Source organism: Aptenodytes patagonicus, chromosome 7 (assembly GCF_965638725.1).
Source record: "Aptenodytes patagonicus chromosome 7, bAptPat1.pri.cur, whole genome shotgun sequence".
NCBI lineage: Eukaryota > Metazoa > Chordata > Aves > Sphenisciformes > Spheniscidae > Aptenodytes > Aptenodytes patagonicus.
In genome coordinates, this window is record NC_134955.1 from 46,855,515 (window position 1) to 46,876,422 (window position 20,908).

A 20,908-nucleotide genomic window follows, 5' to 3' on the forward strand; every position below is an offset into this window, starting at 1 on the left:
GTCTCAGAGGAATTTGCTGGTCGTGAGTCCTCGCTGTGGTTCATCCTGTTTGGGAGACATGTCTCATCTCTTTCCCCATTTGCTTTGGGCATAGGCTCAGGCAGAGGAAGCTGGGCAGTGCCGCTCAGCCCGGAGGTTTTGCTAACCACTCTAGTATTTTTTCTTTCCAAAGCAAAAGGAGTGTTTCTGTCCTGAAATGCTTTAGGAGCAACAGCCCTTGGAGCATCCAGTACCTGTGGCAGGTCCAGCGTGGCCCTGCAGCTGTGCAGAGCTTTGCTTCCCAGAACAGTTTGGCAGATGCAGGTGGGAAGAGGCCAATGTTAGAGAGGAAGGAGACAATTCAAATCCATGCAAATAAGTTATCAGGAACGCCCCAGTCCACCACCTGCTCCCTGTCATCTCCACCTGACATCATGGGGCTAGAGCACGGGGCACCATGAGTGTGCCTGTGCCTCAGGCAATGTCCCTCCTGGGGTGTCTCAGTGATGATAAAGGAAGAAGACTAAAGCAGCTGGGCAGGGGAGCCTTGAACTCCTCTGCTTCCTCCAGGCTCCTCTCCATCCCAGTCAAAGTGCTGGTGGAGCTGGGGCTGACACCCCTTGACCCGTGTACGGGGGAGACAGCATCGTGTGTGGTGTGAGCAGGCCAGGCTGGGGTGGGATGAGATGAGAAGGAGCTCGCTTCCCACGGGGCAGCAGGGTCGCCCTGCAGCCCTCCCTGCCCCTGTGTCTTTGCTGCCCTGGGTGAGGTGAGGTTGGCGCTGGGGAGCGCTGGCCACTGTCTCTGGTCCTTTGCCTCCTTGTTCTCAGGTGTAGGACTGAGGAGCCGGGGCTCCGCACAGAGCCTGCCCTTGCGGGCTGACCCGGGCAGGGCTGCGGCGGCACCGGGCCGGGTCGCCGGGGCTGCCCGGGACGGGGTCCTGGCGTGCGCGGGGGGGCGCGGAGCAGAGAGCGGGGGGCAGCGCAAATAGGAGCGCGGAGGGGGCCCCGCACCCGGTCAGGGGGTGCGAGGTGCCGGGGCGCCGGGGTGCGGACGGGCCGGGGGGTGCCGGGGCTACCGGCTGCGAGGGCACAGGGGTGCCAAGGGGTGGCGGGTGCGGAGTGTCGGGGTACAGGATGCGGGGATGCAGGGCTGTGGGGTGCGGGATGCCGGGCTGTGGGGGTGCGGGATGCGGGGTGCCGGAGAGCGGGATGTCGGGGTGCCGGTGCCCCGGCTGGTCCCACCCCTGCGCGGCGCTCCCCGCCCCGCGGCCCCGCTCCCCCGCCCTCCCTGACGTGTGGCGCTGGCAGCCGGGCCGGTTCCGCATTCCCGACCCCTCCCCGCAGCCCAGGGGCCGCTATATAACCGGGGCTGATGCAACCCACCCTGCCGCCCGCCACAGCCTGCGGGAGGCGCGCACCGGGGCGGCGGCGGCGGGGGGCGGCGGCGGGCCAAGGCGCCCCGGCGGCGGCCGGCAACGACATCGGCACCCGGCGGGGCCCGGGGGTCGGGGCAGCGCCGCGCAGGCGGGCGGCGGAGGCGGCGGGGCTGAGCCTGCAGCCCGCGCCCGGCCCCTGCGGCCGGGCCCCGCGGGCACCCCGGCAGCCCGGTCCCCCTGCACGGTGGGTGCGGGCGCGGGCGGGCCGAGATTGCGGCGTGGGGCGGGCGGGGGCGCGGGGCTCCGCGGGGGCGGCGGCGCTGCGGGGAGCGGCGGCGGGGGGGCGCCTGGAGGAACATCCCAGCACCCCGCGGCGGCGGGCAGGGTGCTGCCCTCCGGTCGGGGAAGGGTCCGGCTGCCAGCGGTCGGGCGCACGGCAGCGGTGTGGGGAGACCCTCCGGCCGGGGGGGGGCGGGCAGAGCCGCACAGGCGACTCGGAGCAGGGCTGCTACCCCCGCACCCAGCTATGCGCGGGGGCTGGGGCTGCCTTTCGGGGGTGCCTGGCACTGGGCTGCTACCCCCGCACCGATCCGCTGCAGGGGCGGTGGGGAGCGGCCTCTCCCCGCTTTCGGGAGCCCTCCTTGCCTCCGCATCACCTGTCAGCCGGGTGCGCAGGTGAGGGGTCCGGACTCCCTCCGGCCGCCGTGTTTGTGCCGCGGGGAGGGCTGGCGTTGCGATGAGCCGTGTCTCCAGCCCGCGGGGCCCTGGGAAGGAAAGGGGCCCTGGAGGTTCCCCCACCGCGCGGTCCCAAGTCCGCTTTAGCAGTCAGGCATGGAGTTGAATGGAAGTTGCATTCTTTTGCACAGTCTGCTCCAGGAGGCACTTTTCTTTTTCCATGGGAGGGAAATAGGTTTGAGAGCAAATTGGGGGAAAGGGAGAAATACCAAGAGAGCAAGAGCCACATTATGTTTCCATTTTCCTTTAATGAAGGCCCTGTGGAGGTGTATTTGAAAACACAGGGTCTCCTATGCCTTCAAGGAGGGTGAGAACACTGTGCTGGCTGGTTCCAGGGCCATATGCAGCGTATGGTGGCCAATGAAACGGGGCCTGGCTCGTTCTCTTGCTTGTCTTGGCAGCCTGTTCCATGGCTTGTATTACCAGCCCTGGAACACAACCGCTGCCAAACTGTGTGTGTGTGCATGTGTGTGTGTTTGGACTCCGAGAGCTCAGCAGAAACAAATGCTTCTGCAGCTCAGACCAGGATTTTTTAGCTAGTTTCAAGAAACCTTGCATGAAAAACTCTATCTGGAGGCTGTTGCCAGAGTCTGCACTGGGAATTTGCTGGTGATTGCTTGTGTGGGGTCATCTGGGAATGCCAGTCGTTGGAGTTCAGATTCTCAGTATGGCTCCTAGTGATTTAAAAAAGCAAAAACCTGCCCATCTGGGTGATGAGTGGGTGGGTGCAGGAGCCGCCGTCCAAACCGTCCCTGTGTCAAGCAGCGATTGGTTTGGGGGGCCTGGGGGATTAACAAGATTAACAAGATCAGTTGAGAGTTAACGTGCAGGTTGCTGCCTCTGTCTCCTTGCTGAGACACCTATGGATGCTTCTCCCTCCTCTTCACAGCTGAGCGTTAAGCATTTCCCTCCTTACAGGATGCAGAGGTCTCTGTGCTGCAGTCCTTGCCAAGGAAGAGTAGATACTCCCTCATACCTCTTGCCTTCTCCTGCCCTCTCCATCTAAGCAGTGTGTCCAGCTAGGCTGCTCAAGTGCAGGCAGCACTGAGCATCTGCTCTGTGGTCTCCTTCCCCTTGCTAGCGTTCGCTACTTCAGCTGCATTGCCTGGGCCAGGTACTTGGCAGCACGCGGTGTCTTGAGCGTGAAGCTGTTGAGAGGCTCTTTTCACTGCAGTAGGCTGTTCCCAGTGGGCCTGGCCCCAAGAGCAAGGGAGGCAGAGCCATGGTGTGTGGCATGGACCCCTTGCCAGCCTGCATGTGTCCTGCAGCGCCAGTGCAGCAAGGAGGGGGCATGGCAAACCTGATGCCATCTGTCTTTGGCTGCTTGCATGGATTTCTCAGTTGCTTGGACTGTCCGGCATATCAATCCAAACATTGCAGGCTATTTTAACATGCAGCCAGGGAGCTGAAGGTCCATATGGGCCTCTCAGCTGAGCAGGGCTGTTGCAAACTAGCCAGAGCTGCTCTTTATATGGATTAGAGGTCTTTGTGGATGACCCTGGCATTCAGGGCATAATTTTGAGGAGTTTGTAGGGGGGGCCGCTCATCTCTGAGGCCATCCGTGGCCCCTGAGGGCAGAGCTCTGTGCCGGAGTAGGGTTGTCTTCTTGAAGGTTCCAGCCCTGACCACATGTGGTCATGGAAGGTCCTGGGGGATTTCAGCAAGTCAGTCATTAACCTCAGTGTCTGAGCAGCAGCCTAGCTCCGACCAGGATATTCCTTCCTCCTCAAATCCCTTTGAGCTGCTTCAGGCAGAAATAGGATAGCTTTTACCTTCCTGCTCTGTACTGCTGTCCAGTGGGTGGTGCAGGATTATTAAATGTCTGCCACAAATAATTAATTGCAATCTCTAATAATAATACTGTGATAATTAATTGCAATTTTTTTGCAGTTATTGCAATAGAGGAGCCTTGCTATGCTAGGTGCTGTACAAAACCCTGCTGTCACAGGTTGCTTACAAGTCAATCACTGCATTGCAGTGGTGGGGGCAGTGTAATGCTAAACTGGAGCTTTTTACTACCCTGTGAAGGTGTGGAGGAAAATGCTCAGGGAAATAGAAAGACTATGAGCTGACTGCTTTGCTAACGGCAAAGGGGGGGTTATTTCTAAAGCTGAGGAGTGGAGGACCAGTATCCCCCCTCCTCATAATGGGGATAAGGAGTCAAAGCATCAGACAGGCAGGTGTGGGGGCCTGATGGTGGGACTCAGTTGGGTGGGGGGCTGCAAAACTGCCCTTCTGCCAAGGAGAGGCTGTCCGCTCTGGGCTGCCCCATGGGTACAGCGTAGGGAGCTGCCTGCCTCCCTGATGGAGAAGAGGAGGGAGGCAGCAAGGCTTTCTGCATTCCTGTTTTCAGAAAGCTTTTCATAGCCTTCTGACTGTGAATGACTCGGACGTTCCTTCTGCCATCTGTGTGAAACTAGATGTGCAGGACTGAGCCAGACCGTTCCCACTCACGAAATGGGTTCAGACTTCCATCTCCTGAGGAACTGTCCTTCCTCTCTTTAGCATTGTGGCCCTGCAGTCCATTCACTGGAGCTTGGGAGTTTGGGATGGGACATTACATGTACGGGTGTTCACAAACCCTGCAGCTCTTCTCCCACCATGTGGGGTTGCCTGTGGGAGAAAGGGAACAGCAAGGGCAGCAGCTGGGGGTGTCTGTGGGAAGGACACAGATGCTTCTTTGGCCCTGCAAACCCGGGGCCTGAAAACTGTAATTGCATGGCTAGGTACTTGTGGTACTGGGAATATGGGGTAGTGGCTTTCTGCCTTCAACTTCATTGTGCTTAACTTGGCACTCACTGGGGGCTGAACCTTGATGTGGAAGAAGGTCTGTAGGCTCCAGTGATCATCAGCACCCTGCAGTCTCCCCAGCCAGAAGAGTCCAGATGGAAAAAAGCAAGTGGCTCTGTGCTTCAGAGAAGGGGTGATAGCCAACTGCCCTGTCTTTGTTTAGGAAGTTACATTCTTGGGGCATGAGAAGTTGGGCATGTCAGGAAAGGGCTTTCATATAAATCATCCTTCTGCCAACAGAAGGAACTAGAAAGATGCAATGTATGACATACAGGCTGAGTGAACTTGATAGCCAGGAGCTAAAAAAAGTAAAAAATGACAATAAAGCCATAGTAAAATCTAAGGAGCCAGAAGTTGCTTCTCATGGATGGTAGCACTGCTTCTGATCTCCACAGCAGAATTGTTGCCTGTTGGCCAGGAGCAGATGAAACGCAAATTGCTGTGACTTAGGTGCTCCAAGACAGTACATAAAGATGGTGATAGTATGTTAAGTGCTAACACACTGGTGAAGAGATCAAAGATCACTTGTATGGTGGCTTGCAGACTTTGGCAGTGCTCCGATGCATGGCAGCTGACAAGTAAAGGCAGGCACCCAGGTCGAGCCTGGAGTGAGAGAACAACAGGCAAGCATGGCCTTGGTTCTGCAGGCAGCATGGAGAGGCTGGTAGGACAGACTTTGCCTTAGCGCAGTGCTTAACATGGGCAAAAGAGAAACATGCTGGTATTTACAGAGTGTCAGAATCTGCTGGCTGGCAATATTAGGTGCTAGACTGGCTGAGCATCGGAAGGGTACTTGGATCAACCATTGGAGATGTCAGAGCATGTAAAGTAGCTTATGTTGGAAGAAACCGTGATTTATAGACAGCAAAATTGAAAATAAGGTTGCAAACAGCCTTCACTCTTGCCAAGGAAGCTGACAGCAGAGATAAGACAGTAATGGCAATTTAAATTGAAGTGTGACTGTCAGAGCCTGCTTCGGGATGTTGTGGTCCTCTCTGCACGATGATGCTGTTGACGCAGCAGCAGCAACTGCATTGGGTTTATAAAGAAGAAAACAGCACCTCTGGATAAGTTGAGGATGCATAGGATGGTCCTGGGGGAACAGTGCATACAAACTAAGGCAGTTTCTGCACAGGGAAATTAATGTATGATTTCAACACAGGTAGGCATTCCTGTGCCAATTTTAGTCTGTGGGTAAGAATAGCACTGAAGAGGTGGCAGGAGGGGTGTGAATACAGGCTAGCAACTGGAGTACAAGCCCCCAGGGACACTGGGTTACATGGATTATGCCTACGCACGTTAGATTTATGCCATAACTGCTGTGCAAACATCACTCCTTCAAAAAAACCCAAAGTCCCCAGAAAAAAGCAGCAGCAAAATCAGTATGGGAAGAAAAAGAAAACTCCAAGCAAATGAAGATTAGAACTGAAGTAGAAAGAATAGGAGGGTATGCAGAGACAGTGTCACTGAGGACGCCGAGCAACTGTATGGGACAGTAACAACTTGGTAAAGCTTCTTCCCACTAGGCTGCAGGCTCCAGAAGATACCAGACCCTGGCAATAGGAGAAAAACTGTGAGTAATGGGTGCTGCCTTTAAGAAATATTAAATCAACCAGTGTCACAGACTGTTGACCATAAGGACATAATTGGGGGACAAAGCACAGAAACACTTGTCACTGATGGGAAAGATGCAACAAAACCAAGGTGAGCAAAGGAAGCTGTTTGGGGATGAGACTGCTGATAAAATAACTGAGCTTGACCTGAGGTTGACCAAGACCACAACAAGAACAATGCCAAAGCAGGGATGCAAAAGTGACAGCAATAATTAGGAGGGTTTACAGACATTTCGGCAAGAGGTCAAGTCTTGTGTTACAGCATTTTAAACAGAACAAGGGGAGTGTAGAGGCAAAGCTAAGGAAATACAAACTGAATTTTGACCCATGAAATCACATGTTGACCAGATTTTTGCTGCAAGGATAGTTGCTGAAGAGAGCATTGAATGACACAAGCTGCTCATTGCTGAACTGAAGTTTTAAGAAAGCCTTCTCTGTCTCCTAATTCACTCTGGAGCATCTTGATGTCGTGGCACGAAATGATGAATAGCATCAGTGCAGAAGGCACAGCTACGGTGAATGTAAACTTGAGCAGCTGGCGTCACGCAGATCCCAGTGTCAGATGTAAGACTGCACATTCTCTTTCCCCTCGCTGCTTTGCTTTGCTGTTGGCTTCATTATGTGAAAAAGCAAAGCTGATACAATGCAGGAATTGTGTGGTTCAGCCGTAGGACACCAGAAAGCTAGGTTTTACTGAAGACACAATGTTTCTCAGCTTGTGTAAGGAGACATTGAAAGACTGCCTGGCATTGAGGAAAAAAGGCTGTGTTAATAATCAGTTATGAAAAGAAAAAATCTAATAAGAATCCGAGCTAAAGCACTGTGTTACAAAGTGAAGGAATACAGAGGTGAGTTGGTTCATGTGCCTTAGAAATAATAAACACTGCAAGGGAATATCCAGAAAGGAATTAGGAATTGGCAAGGCACCAGCCGTATTCACCCCATCCAGCAAGATGTGGCTATTGAAAAACTGCAACTTAAAGGTCAAACTCAGATCTTGAACTTCAAAGTTATTTCTGCCCTACCACGCAAACATGGTAGAAATATGCTGGAGCTATAGACAGGCATGTCAATATCTTCCAGGGTAATGGCCTTGGAAAGAAGACCAAAGTATTAAATAGAATTACATGCCTTGGCTTTTTTGACATGATCAAAGTACAACTTCTTACCTCTAGCATTAACCAGAAAAGAAGGTGAAAGTATCTGTGGATGTGGATGTGGTCTACCTGGACTTCAGTAAGGCCTTTGACACTGTCTCCCACAGCATTCTCCTAGAGAAGCTGGCGGCTCACGGCTTAGACAGGTGTACTCTTTGCTGGGTAAAAAACTGGCTGGACGGCCGGGCCCAGAGAGTTGTGGTGAATGGAGTTAAATCCAGTTGGCAGCCGGTCACAAGCGGTGTTCCCCAGGGCTCAGTTTTGGGGCCGGTCTTGTTCAATATCTTTATCGATGATCTGGATGAGGGGATCGAGTGCACCCTCAGTAAGTTTGCAGACGACACCAAGTTGGGTGGGAGTGTTGATCTGCTCGAGGGTAGGAAGGCTCTGCAGAGGGACCTGGACAGGCTGGATCGATGGGCCAAGGCCAATTGTATGAGGTTCAACAAGGCCAAGTGCTGGGTCCTGCACTTCGGCCACAACAACCCCATGCAGCGCTACAGGCTTGGGGAAGAGTGGCTGGAAAGCTGCCTGTCGGAAAAGGACCTGGGGGTGCTGGTTGACAGCCGGCTGAACATGAGCCGGCAGTGTGCCCAGGCGGCCAAGAAGGCCAATGGCATCCTGGCCTGTATCAGAAATAGTGTGGCCAGCAGGAGTAGGGAAGTGATCGTGCCCCTGCACTCAGCACTGGTGAGGCCGCACCTCGAATACTGTGTTCAGTTTTGGGCCCCTCACTACAAGAAGGACATTGAGGTGTTAGAGTGTGTCCAGAGAAGGGCAACGAAGCTGGTGAGGGGTCTGGAGAACAAGTCTTCTGAGGAGCGGCTGAGGGAACTGGGGTTGTTTAGCCTGGAGAAAAGGAGGCTGAGGGGAGACCTCATCGCTCTCTACAACTACCTGAAGGGAGGTTGTAGCGAGGTGGGTGTCGGTCTCTTCTCCCAAGTAACTAGCGATAGGACGAGAGGAAATGGCCTCAAGTTGTGCCAGGGGAAGTTTAGATTGGATGTAAGGAAAAATTTCTTTACTGAAAGAGTGGTTAAACATTGGAACAGGCTGCCCAGGGAAGTGGTTGAGTCCCCATCCCTGGAGGTATTTAAAAGACGTGTAGATGAGGCGCTTAGGGACATGGTTTAGTGGGCATGGTGGTGTTGGGTTGACGGTTGGACTTGATCTTAGAGGTCTTTTCCAACCTTAATGATTCTATGATTCTATCTGGGACTTGGGATGAAAGGGAAGCCTTTCTTACAGGCGGAAGAAGCAAAAGGAGTGGAACAAGAGAGTCCCTCCGATCAGCAGAGAGTGACAGTGCCTGGGGCTGAGGGACATCGAAGGCTGGGCGGGATGATCTGTCACTGCACCCCTGCTCTGCTGAGAGGGACAGCATCTCTCCTCGTTCCCTTCTTATTTCCATGGTTATAGCCCCACTGGGAATGGTTTTACGTTCCTCTCCAAGGTCTAACTCAGCTTGACTCTTGGCAGTTCTCAATGTGCTCCTGAGCTTCCTGACCCCTGAGCAAGATCTCGCTTGTAGAAGTCGCTTTCCCCCTTCCCACCTAGTTCTAGCTCATCTTAATGTGCAGGTTCACGTTTTTCCAGGTGGCTCCTGGTGCTTTGGTTTGAACAGCTTTAGATTTAGTTTACACTGATGCAGGTGTGATGTGGGCTTTGGCAGTGCAGTCCCTGGATCCAGGATAAGTTTTTTAGAGCATGTTAGGTACTGGGCCAGCTCCTTCATTCCGACCTGTGCCTGATGTCACACTGGTACGGAGGCTATTACAAGGCATATTAAGCTACCAGATCAAAGCGGTAGAGGGAGAACGTGGGCCAGAGAAAACACAATGTTTTCTCAGATCTTTAGCCCATTGTCCCCAGAGAGCTGCCTCAGGCTCAGGAGTGCAGGGGGGTGCTTGGTGGCCAGGTAGTCCCACAGTCTGGAGAACAGATTTCTCTTCCCTCCTTATTTCATAAATTGCAGTGACCCTGAATTCGGTCTAGCTGAGGACCTGGACTGTCCAGCCCCCAGCACCTGGGTGCTGTCAGCTACATGTCGTGATGGAAGACAACAAATTAAAACCAGGTCCCCCAAGTCCAGAATGGATTTAGGCATCCAGTGCTGGGCTCAAGTCAGTTCCCAGCCTGAAGCCTGTGAAAGGGTGGGTCAGGGCCCCGAGTCAGTGTGTGCCATAGCAGCTCACACGTGGTATTTGCAGGAGGGAGACTTCAAGAGGGTGTTCATATACATTAGCTACTGATTTTTTTTTTAATTTTTTTTTTTATTTTTACTTAAGCTCAAACTGTTCAAGCTGGGGATGGACATCTATGGGATTGCTGGTGAGGGGGTGTGCAGTAGCTGGCCCGGGGTGTGCTGCTGTTGGCAGGCTTCTTCCCCAGTGCCGCAGCATGTCATCTTAGTGGCAGTGGCTGGAAATGGCTAGCTCTGCAGTGTGTGCAGCTATCCCAAAATGGTAGGTTGAATTTAACTCCACGCAGCTGAGTCCTGTGGCAGTATGTCCTGGGAAGAGCCTCTGGAGTCACCTCCTCTTTGCCATGCCACCTCACTGACCCGGCACTTTCCTGCTGGAGAGGGACAGCCTCTGAGGAAGATGGTAGGGATTTAGGCACAGTCACCAAATAACTTTTTGCATTTTTCTGTCTGGAGTGCAGCCTAGGGTAGGATGGTGCCTGGTTTTTGGGGGAGGGAAGCATCTTAGCTGTGTGTAGGCCTGAAAGGAAGAGGAGGGACGTAGCGTGCAGCTTCAGAGCCCTGCTGCGAGCCGGCATCTCCTGACACCGTACAAGGCAACCACTGCAGATGTGGAATTACAGCTGTCTGGTTTAGAGATCACTATTTAAGAATGAATACTTTGGATCAGTTTAAGTCCTTGCAATCTCAACGAGTTGACGTGTAGTCTTTTCTGAGGTCAAATATCATTACCAAGTATTTTCTTTCTCTTCTGTCACCAAATGGGCAGGAGTCCATTTCATCAGGTAGTATCACTTTGCTTCAGAAGTTACTCATCTCACCTATCTTTCCCATCTTCTCCTTTTCAGGCTTTAATGTCCTTGTGCAGATTACCTCCCCCCGGCCCAGCTTCCTCCCCCCTCATACCAGCACTGCTGAGCACTGGCCTGCTCTCCGCTTTCTGATTTCTCCTCCTGAAGGATGACTGGAGCAGAGGGCTTGATTCCTGCTTGTTGCCTCTTTATGGTCACGGTCTTGCTGCATTTGCTTTCCACACTCTTTCTCAAGTCCCGTTGGTCACTGCTGCTGTCTGCTGAACAAACTCTGCCAGGGGACATCTCGTGCCAACACCTGGACCTCTTCAGTGGCAGATTAGAGCGTATGACAGCTCACAGCATATTGCAGTTTGTAGGCACTCTTTCATGCAAATCCCCTTGTCTGTCACACCAGTACGGCTTGCACAGCACCCATGCTGGGAGCTGTGGAGCTTGCATTAGCCTCTCTACCCTTGACTAACCTGTATGATTGGTTTTCCTTCCCTTCCACTGCTCATCTCCTGTTCCTTCACATTAACAAATATACTAAATAATCTCCTGGGTAAAGAGATGTGCCAGTGCCAAGAAATCCTTAACTTCTCTGCTTGCCATGATTAACACTGTTCAACCCACTCCCACTGACCCTGCTTGAGCAGGGGGGTTGGACCAGGCAATCTCCAGAGGTCCTTCCCCACCTTAACTGTTCTGTGACTCCGTGATCCAACAGTCCTATTTCACATGCAGCTTTACTCAAGTTTTCAGCCTGGTACTGACATAGATTTGTCACCCCAGGATGGCAAGTGCTGAGCAACTGTGGCAGCTGGCTTGACAATGTGTGTGTGCCTCTGCTTAGCACAGCTATACTGCCTGGACCAAAAGTCTGCATCGCCCGTTACCTGGTCTCTCAGCAGCTGAGAGTGCATGCTTTGGAAGGAGCAGGGCAAGTGCATGTTATCCCTTGCTTAATGCACCTCCTTGCTCTGGCAGTCGGTGCTGTCAGAGCTTCCAGGAGTTTGTGCAGACTGATGGTCCTTTGTGGACCCCTCTTCCATGAGTTTGCCCAACTGCTTGTTGAATCCTGCCTTGTGACTGGCTCTCGTGGTTGTGGGAAGCTGCTCAGTGAGATTTTGGGTCCACTCCATTAGCCTGTTTCTCCTGACATTGCTGGTCCCTCTCCCCGCTGTGTGGGTGCCTCCTGGCCGGTGGGCAGGATGGGTTGGATGCCCGGAGGCTCCTGGATTGTGCTGGGACCAGTCCGGCTGGGCAGAGCAAGGAGAGCAGTGCATGAGCACTTGGACATGTGGTTGAGTTGAGGGGGCGAAAATGGTTGCTGTGTGGACAGAAGTTGACTCTGCATGTTGTAACTGGGTCACTTGTGAGTGTCCCAGGCCAGTTACACAAGCAGGGATGTACTTGCGCTGTAGCCAACAGCTACCTGCTCCCTTTGCTTTTTGGCTGATATAACAGCTCCAGTTCTGTGGGCTTCCCATTTTAGGTATAATTTTACTTCTTTATCTCTTAGCCACTTGTTCTTCATGTTTTCTGGTAACTCCCTTTCTTCTGCCTATAAGTGACTTGCTAAAGCTTGTCCTGATCCTATTCTCACTTGTGCTGCAATTTTTTTTCTTTCCTGATAGAAGAAGCCTTTTGCACCTTGCTCCATTTCCCCTCCTCTCCAGCCTTCGCTTCCTCATGTCTATGCTGGGAGATGTTTGTTCAGTGGCAGGTTTTTCTCTCACGGTTTTATCCCTCGTCCCTGTGTGCCGTGTCCCAGCCCTGACCAGCGGGCTGAGCCTGCCCAGAAGAAATCCAGCCTAAGGCATGTTATGGTCCTCTTTGTGCCGTTTTCTTCTTGTCCTAATAACCTACATGTTAATCAAAACTCAGTTAAGAGCAAACCTTGATCTTCTGCACTCCAGAGAAAGGTGTGCCAAAACCAGTAGTCCATGGGACCACATCGCTGTCGTTGCAGCCAGCTCCTGTTCTCCTGGTGCTTTGCCTCTTGGGTCTCTTTGCTTTCCTGATCAACACACCAGTAGCGTATCCTTCCTAGCAGGATTCATATATTTTGGTTTCTGTCGTCCTGGTTCTGCTTAGTCCTTGCCTTTGCCACCCCTGGGGAAGAGCGCTGCTTTCCCTGATTCGCACCCCGTTAGGTGATGGGACTATGGAATAAATTTGGCTTGTGCTGTGGCATGAGGCCCTGTAGTTGGGTTGTAATGGGCTGTGTCTCACTCTCCCTCCAGCCTACGAAGCTGTTTCCCCTGCTATGATGCCAGGGCAGATACCCGACCCGTCCCTGACGGCCGGCGCGCTGCCTGGGCTTGGCCCCTTGACGGGACTGCCTGGCACAGCCCTTACTGCCGAGGAGCTGAAGTACGCTGACATCCGCAACATCGGGGCCATGATCTCACCTCTCCACTTCCTGGAGGTGAAGCTTGGGAAGAGACCCCAGCCCATGAAAAGTGAGGTGAGTCTCGGGGGCTGCTGGCTGCAGGTGGCCCTGTAGGGCCGTTGCCTGCACCTGCCTGTGTTTCTCTCCTGCCTGTGCTTGGGTTTCCTGCCAGGGTAGCCAGCAACGTGTTTTATAAGCACGTCACGCTGCCTGTTTGGTGACGTGCACGTGTGTTAGCAGCTGCTCCACTGGCTGCCTCTTCACCATGCCTGAATTTCTGTGCCTGTGGCATGGGCTGGGAGCGGTGGCCTCGGTGTCCCAGACCTGACCGGTCCCACACAGCCATTGGCAGCCAGCTGAACTCAAACCCTGCCCGTGGAGCGGGGTCTGGCACAGCCAGCGTGTCCCTAGGTTGGGGCACGCACCCAAAGGAGAAGCCGCGCAGCCCATCAGAGGGCTTGCGTGATGCTTTCATCCCGTCTCCGGTGCCAACGAGCTCTTGGTGCTGCTGGCGTTGGCATTGCCTTTCCCACGGGGATGAGGCACATGGGCAAACGGTGCTGAGTGGCAGCGGTGACTCAGCTTGTGCCACAGGCGCTGCTGGCTGGGGCTTCCCCTGCCCCACTGCTCGGGAGGCGCCGTGGCTTCACCTCGGAGCTCCTGGGACAGGGAAGGTAGGTGGCTTCTGCTTAGTACTACAGGCTGGCACGTCAGAACCAGGCTGCAGGGACTTGGGAGACACTTGCACAGCCTTTTCCTTGTGTGTTTGTCTTGTGTTGGTTGTCCGGTCTTTGACTCCTTGACCCTTGCTGTACTGGTGGTGAGTGTTTGCACCTCCCACTGCCTGCAGATGGAGCAGGGAACCCATCAATTCGGAGGCCCCACGTTGGTGAGGGTGGTGGCTGCTGTCAGAAGGTCCGATAAATAACCCTTCTGAACAGTGCATTTGCTCCTGTGTGAGGATACCTCAGATGATGCCATATGAGGATGGGGTGATGTGCATTCTCTGGACACATCAGCAAGGAGGTACTAGATGACGTAAAAAGCTGCCCGTGATGAGCTGTGAGCTGAAGGGTGTAAAACATCAGTTCCAGGGAGCAGCCCACTCTCCAAATGGTGCTGACACTTGGTTTGGCACAACTCTTATGGCAAAAGCTTAGCAGCACCCAGGTCCACCTGCAGGGAGGGTGCCTGTTCCTTCCCCCCAGCCCCTTGCGGTGGACTTCTGCGGGGAGAACTGGTACGATGGAGTCCATCTGATCACCTTGCACAGGAGCTCTGTTCCCAAGGGAGTGTCTGATCAGCTCATGCAGCATCCCATGGAGCTCACCTGGGGACGGACTCGGCAGCTTCTCAATGGCAGAAGCTGAGGCTAGGATGCTGCGGGAGGCCATCAGAAGGGTCTGGAGGGTGCTTATGGCTTTGGTCCCTCTAGGCAAAGCAGTTGTGGGTTGGCAGCTGAAGCCAAATGCTGTCCCAAGCTCTTGGCCTGGGTATCATGCAGCAAATGGGGTGCAATGCCCGCCTTGCTTTGTGGGTTAGGGAAGAAAGAAAAAAAGTCTGTAGCTGTGCTGTCTTCCTGGGCACAGGTCCTTTCCTGGGGTGTCTCAGGCACCTCTGAGCTGGCCCTGCAACAGCTGCTTTTGCTTGGTGGGCATGGGGATGTGGTCTCACCAGCCTCTGCCTAACGGACAGGGCAGCTCTGCCCCACAGCAGGTACTGGAAGTGCTGAGTGTCCTCTGAGCCAGTTGTTGAGACACTATGTGGAGGAAAGATAAGGGGAAGTCCACTGGCAGCCCCCACACGGCTGCCTTCCCTGCAGCCAGTTCCTCCCCTGCGTGGCCTGTGAAGCCGAGGAGTTGAGGACAGCAATTGGAGCTGCCCCTGGCACGGGCTTTGCAGCGAAAGTCTGGGGGAGCTGAAGCAGTAGCTGCTTATCCCATGAGTAGCCAAGAAGCTGCCCACACATAATTTTGCAATGCAGCCTGCAGCTGCTTTCCTCTTGCAGGGAGCCGGAGCCTGGGGATGCTGGGTACCGGCATGCCATGCTCTGCGCAGCGCCTGGGAGGGCAGGCTGCTTCCCACGAGCTGGGGCACAGGCAGCTTTCTCTGCTGTGCTGGGGGGACCAGCATCTCTTGGCACTGGGGTATTTGTCCCTGGGAGTATGCACAAAACCCACCCAGTGGGCGCTGGGCGCTGGCTTCCCCGCAGGGTGGTGGACAGCCCCACTGGGCAGGCTGCCCTCCTCTTGGGGCAGCTGGAGACAGGTGCTGCTGGGCTCCTCTGCCACTGAAACCCACCTGGGGTGCTCCCTCTAGGACAGAGCCCTGCCCCTCAGGCTGATGGTCACCTCGGTCCCTGATGCTGCTGACTGAAGCAATTCAGGAGGCAACCCCAGACCTTCTACCCACAGGATTCCCCTGGAGATCAGCTACTGAAACATGCTATGGGGTGATACACCATCACTGTCCCTTGTGCCTCTGAGTAGAGTCCTAACCCCCAGCACCAGGGCCATGTCACCTTTTTGAACTGAAATGAAGCAGAAGCGGAGAGGGGGAAACCTGCTTTCTTGAAGTTACAGGAGCTGTGGTCAAAAAGCAGAGCCAAGAGTTCAAGCTGCTGCTATCTGTGCTGAGTCACCCTCCTTAAGCATCTGTACCCCATCTAAAGGACTTTGCCCTTTGCTGGGCCCTCTGTGGGGTGGAGGGGAAGCTGAAGGGGACAGGGACAGGTCACTTATTCTTTGATTCTCGCTGAATGGAGCAACAGGGATTGGAAATGTGTCAGGCAGTTCTCAGGGACACTGTGAGGCTTGTGCGGTCACTGTTTGGTCTTCCAGTTCCTGTTACAACCCAAGATGTACTTTGCAGGAAAGTTTGGGGTGTGTTTCTTGAGCTTTGGAGCTGTAAGCACGTGTCCCCTCTCTGCACCCTCCTAATAATCCTTGAACTAAAAGGCCGAGAAGCTATCTAAGGGGTAGAGGAGTGGTTGGTAAATGTGCAGAGGGGAATGGTGGCTACCCTGATGTCCACCTCCTCTTAAACTCTGTGTGGAAATTTTGTAAGAGCTGCTTGTGGCTTTGCTGTGAGGTATCCTGATCCTGCCAGGAGGAAAAGGCAGCAGAGCATGGAGTTAGAGCTTTCCTGGTCACTTCTGCTAACGCCTGCCGCATCTGAGTTACATTGGTATAGTGAGAGCTGGCCACTTCTAACTGGACTTGGGGGCATCAGTGCGGTTCCCATCCTGGTTCTCCCAAGTGTGGTGCATGATGCCCCATGGCACTGCCTTGGCAAAGGAATGGTGGCAGCCTGGCATTATGGAAGTCTGTGCATAGCTTGTGGTGATTTTGCTTAATATTTTAGCCCCAGCTAAAACAGCAACTTTGGTAAAATGTTTGGGAAGTAAGGTACAGAAGATGCAAAAGCTATTAGTGCTATAAAACTTGGACATTGGCTTCTAAAGCATGCTATGTGCTGCATATTGGACATGCACCTTACTTAAGGTACCCCTTCACCTTAACTCTGCTGAGTCAATGTTTCATCCTGTCCTTGCACATCACACTGAGATGTTTTGATTAGTGGGCTTTGGACTTGGTGAATGTTAGCAGTGTGCACAGTTTGCTGTGGACGATGGCACCTGCAGCTTTTGTTTTCTGCAGGCATCACTGGTGTACCTACATGTGGGGTAATCTGGTGGCCACCCACTCCCACCGCCACTTTGTGGCCTTGGCATTGGGAATCTCTGACTCTCCTTTTGAGGTGACTAAGCCCAGCCGCTGGAGCAACAAGGCTGTTCAGATGGTGTGTGCTGTGAGAGGCTCGTCTGGGAGGTGTGTCCCTCAACCACACTGACTTGGGGGAGGTACGAAGGGAAGGATGCGGCTGCCTTCTCAGACCGGAGCTGCCCTTAGAGAAGGTGCAAATAGGCTGTGGAAGTGCTCATAAAGCGAATATTGCTGCCACTGCATTTGAAGAGATGTGTGCTGTCAGGTATCAGTTGATAGGAACGAGGCAGTTCAGTCTGACATCTCAAATTTCAGAGTCCCAGGCCGAATGTGGATGAAGGCACTGGGGACCTTTTCTTCTCTAGCCATGCTACAAAGTGTAACCTGGATGCTGACTTCGCAGGGCTTTCCAGCACTCAGATTTTTCTTGAAGGAGCTGGTTTGGGTTCTCAGATGCAAGCATGCCATAGGCCATTTACACAGGCTTTGTAGAAAATATCCCTAAATACTTTGATTACGGGTTTCCAACCCATAGGGCTTATTGGCCTGGCCTGTGTGGTTTGAGTCAGACAGCACAGAGCAACTGAGTCACAGCGAACAGCGCAAGCACTGCCGTGTCCTGCTTCTTTACAGGGGATGCAGAACCTGTCCCACCTTACCATGGTGGCCCTGTGACTCAGGCAGTGCTGAAGCTGCAGCAGACAGTCCCATGTACTGGAAGGGAGGGAACAGCCAGGCCCAGCTGGGGGTTCTTTCAGGTTTCTCTGCCTCTCACTCTTGGCTGCATGTGTGATGCTTTGAATGACTGTTCACAGAGCTGTGCCTGTAGATGTCTGTGTGACAAACTGTGCCTATCTTTGCGGGATGGGGTTCTATTCCCCTTGTCTCTGCCCTTTCTTGGGGAGGGAGCAGCACTGCAAAGAGTTGTCTGTCCCCTGCCAGCCGGGTCCCCAGCTGTGGATACCGCACTGGTCTCCCTCCCTGTGTCCCCACAGAGTAGAGTTAGAGGCTGTGGCAGCAGCATGCCTGGTTCCTGACGAGGATTAGACCACGTCGCTGGTGGCCACTGGCATGGGTGGCTGCCACCCCTGTCCTTGCCCTGCCCACCGGTGGGGCTGCCGGGTGCTCACCCCTACCTCCTGCCCTGCCCCACACCTGCTGGCTCTGACCTGGGCTTCTCTGTCTCGTTGCAGCTGGACGAGGAAGAGGAGAGGAGGAAAAGGCGCCGGGAGAAAAACAAAGTAGCAGCAGCGCGATGTCGTAACAAGAAGAAGGAGAGGACGGAATTCCTGCAGCGGGTGGGTGCCCTGACCTGTCCCAGGGCACAGCGGGGACCTTGGCGGGGGCACCTCCCTAGAAAGGTGCCCCAGCGGCAGGCAACGCTCCCTCCTAAACTCCCCCTCTGCCTCCCCTTGCTCCTGTGCCCTTATCTGGGAAAACACAGGCCCGTTGCCCCCCTTTCCACGAGGCTGTGAAGGTGGTGGCCGTGTGCGTGCTGAGGCAGAGCTCACGAGCATCCCTGTGCCTGTGGTACCAGGGATGGAGAGGGCTGGAGGTGGGCTCTGGGTGTGGGAGAGAGAGAGGGCTGGTAGTGCCTCTGCCTCAGTGCTGGAGCAGGAGCACCCGTGGGAGTGTGGCACAGGACAGGGGGCCGACAGTGTGCTGGCCCCTTGCCCAAATTCCTGAAGGTTTCCCCGTTCAGTGGACAGATGCCCTCTCACCCGTGACCCCAAGGCAGAAAAACTCTCACAGTACCTTGGTGCTTTTCTGCAAGGGGTGGTGGGACATGGGCAAATGACACAGTGGGGGACAAGGAGCCATTTCACAAGGGCAGATCCTTGCAGATGGGGGGTGAAAACTTAAATGCGGGTTTGTTTCCACACACCCTTCCAGACCATGGAAAGCATCCAGGCAGGGGTTTTGCTGTGGTGCAGCAGAGACCTGTCCTAGGAGGTGACTGTGTATTTCCTTGCGGTGGCACTAGGTAACTTAAGGCAGCAGGGCTGGGGATGAACTGCCTGGAGGGGCCCGGTGCCTTGGCAGGTCTTCAGGCTGCTGCTGTGCTGCAGGGGCTGAGGAGCGGCACTGAGCAGAGATGGTTTGTTGGCCAAATTGTTTCTCCTTGTATCTTGTCCTGTTGGAATAAAGTCACATGCGGCTGTGTTTCTGTCCTGCTAGGAGTCCGAGCGTCTAGAGCTCATGAACGCTGAGCTGAAGGCCCAGATAGAAGAGCTGAAACAGGAGAGGCAGCAGCTGATCCTGATGCTGAACCGGCACCGTCCCACCTGCATTGTGCGGACAGACAGCATCAAGACGCCCGAGAGCGAAGCCAACCCGCTGCTGGAGCAGCTAGAGAAGAAGTGAAGGTGGCACTGGGCCAGGAGGAGGAGACAGTGGCGAAGGGTCTTCCAGGGTCTCTAATGTATGTACTGTGTGAAGAACTGTGCACCCAGGCCTGGTGCAGCCAGGACCCAGTGGGCTTCCTTGGGAACTATGGACCAAACAAATATGGGGACAGAGAAGATCAGGAACCTGTCAACCATGTACTCTGAGGCTGAACCCGGGAGCAGGGCTAGCGGCACCGATAAGGGCAACCTCCCTGTGATACCTCATCACAGCCCTTCAGCCTGCTTGTGGCCCCGGGGACCCATGACACCGCAGCACATCCCGCGAGGTCCATGCGCCCCATGGGGAGCAGGGGCCGCAGGCGGAGGAGCGGCGGCTGCACGGTGCCCGCCGGCGCCCTGCCCAGAGGCTGCCACCGCTCCTGGCGCACGCTCTGGAGGGAAACCCGAACCCAAGAACCGCAAACACTTGACGCAACCCCGTTTGGTGGGCAGGCCTGTCGGGGCTCGGTGGCGCAGGCGCCCCCCACAAGCACACTCTCAGTATAATGTTTACAGCCCAGCTGTCCGTGTCGGCCGTGCTTTTGAATGCACATTTTTACACTTTTTTTAAAGTATTTTTTACAAAGTTTTTATACAGCGATCTCTATATGGATTTATATAATCACTAGATGTGATCCCATAGAAATGTATGTTATGATGGTCTGTTTGTTACAAATGCATATGCCACAGTTATCTCCATTGTGTTACTTGTCCGGTAGCGTCTGGCTCCTTCCCTGGCGTGCTGGGAAGGGGGTCCAAACCACCGTCCACAGTGGTGTCGCTACCCTCTCCATCCATGTATGTCCTTCATAATACTCAGTTCTGTATCTCTCAGTAAATGTTACCTTTACAGCCGCCGTCCTCCTGTGCTCTGTCCGGGTCAGGCCATGGTGGGCTCTGGCCAGAGCTCGGCACCATGGCAACATGTGCCAGGTCTGACCATGCCGGGTGTGTTCCTGGCTGAGTGGGATGGTGCAGCTGATCGCAGAGCTGGTTTTGGTGGTTCTCTGTGTTAGCAGCTGTGGGCCAGGGGAATTCACCCTGGGGAGGCTGGGAACCTCGGAGGCAGCTCTGACCATTGTCAAGCAAGAAGTAGCTCAGTGCTGCACCGAAAAGGGCAGGCAGGGCATGGCTTGTGGGCTGGAAAGGCAGAGGTGTGACACAGGGAGACCATCTCATCCTTACCTGGTCCTTCTTGTTTCAGGCCTGAATACAGCAGCTTGAACTCATTTCAGGGACAAGAAAGAGATGGGGGAGCTATCACAATGTTCTTGTGGTGGTGATCCCTCATGGAAGGAGGTGGAGAACTGTTCCTTTGGGTCTCTGCTGGGTCCTAGCCTTGCCCCTAACTGACGTGCTGGGAAAGCTCTTAAAGCTTGCCCTGCGCTTCGGCCAGTGCTGAGCACAGGGGTGTGGAGGTTGAGAAGATAATCAGCCAGGTGTGCTTCAGATGCTAGGACTGAGAGTTAGCATCCCCATATGAATAACCAAGCTCTGCCACTATTGCTGTGTTCCTGACTCTTAGATACAAAGGCAGTGGGAAGGTGCCTTGGTCTGGACTGGGGCAGACCCCATCTCACATGTGGGCACCACTGAGGGTTGTCTTAGAGGAGCAGCGGTGCACCCAGCCTTCTCCCAGTCAGTGTCCTACCCATTACTGGCGTGGATGAGGCTACTTCGACGCAAACTGCAAGTGAAAGAAGCTTTCAGCATCTGGTACAGATGCACACTCCAGTCAGGAGCACTGAAGCG

At 54.3% G+C, this 20,908-nt stretch overlaps 1 protein-coding gene across 1 annotated transcript; it reads left to right on the forward strand.

Annotated features, from left to right (window-relative positions):
* Positions 1-1,535: 1,535 nt before the first annotated feature.
* On the forward strand, positions 1,536-20,011 carry JDP2 (Jun dimerization protein 2). The gene is made up of 4 exons (XM_076343429.1): positions 1,536-1,601; positions 12,896-13,119; positions 17,963-18,067; positions 18,948-20,011. The coding sequence occupies exons 2-4, from the start codon at positions 12,919-12,921 to the stop codon at positions 19,131-19,133; spliced, it is 492 nt and encodes a 163-aa protein (XP_076199544.1). The 5' UTR covers positions 1,536-1,601; positions 12,896-12,918; the 3' UTR covers positions 19,134-20,011.
* Positions 20,012-20,908: the final 897 nt, after the last annotated feature.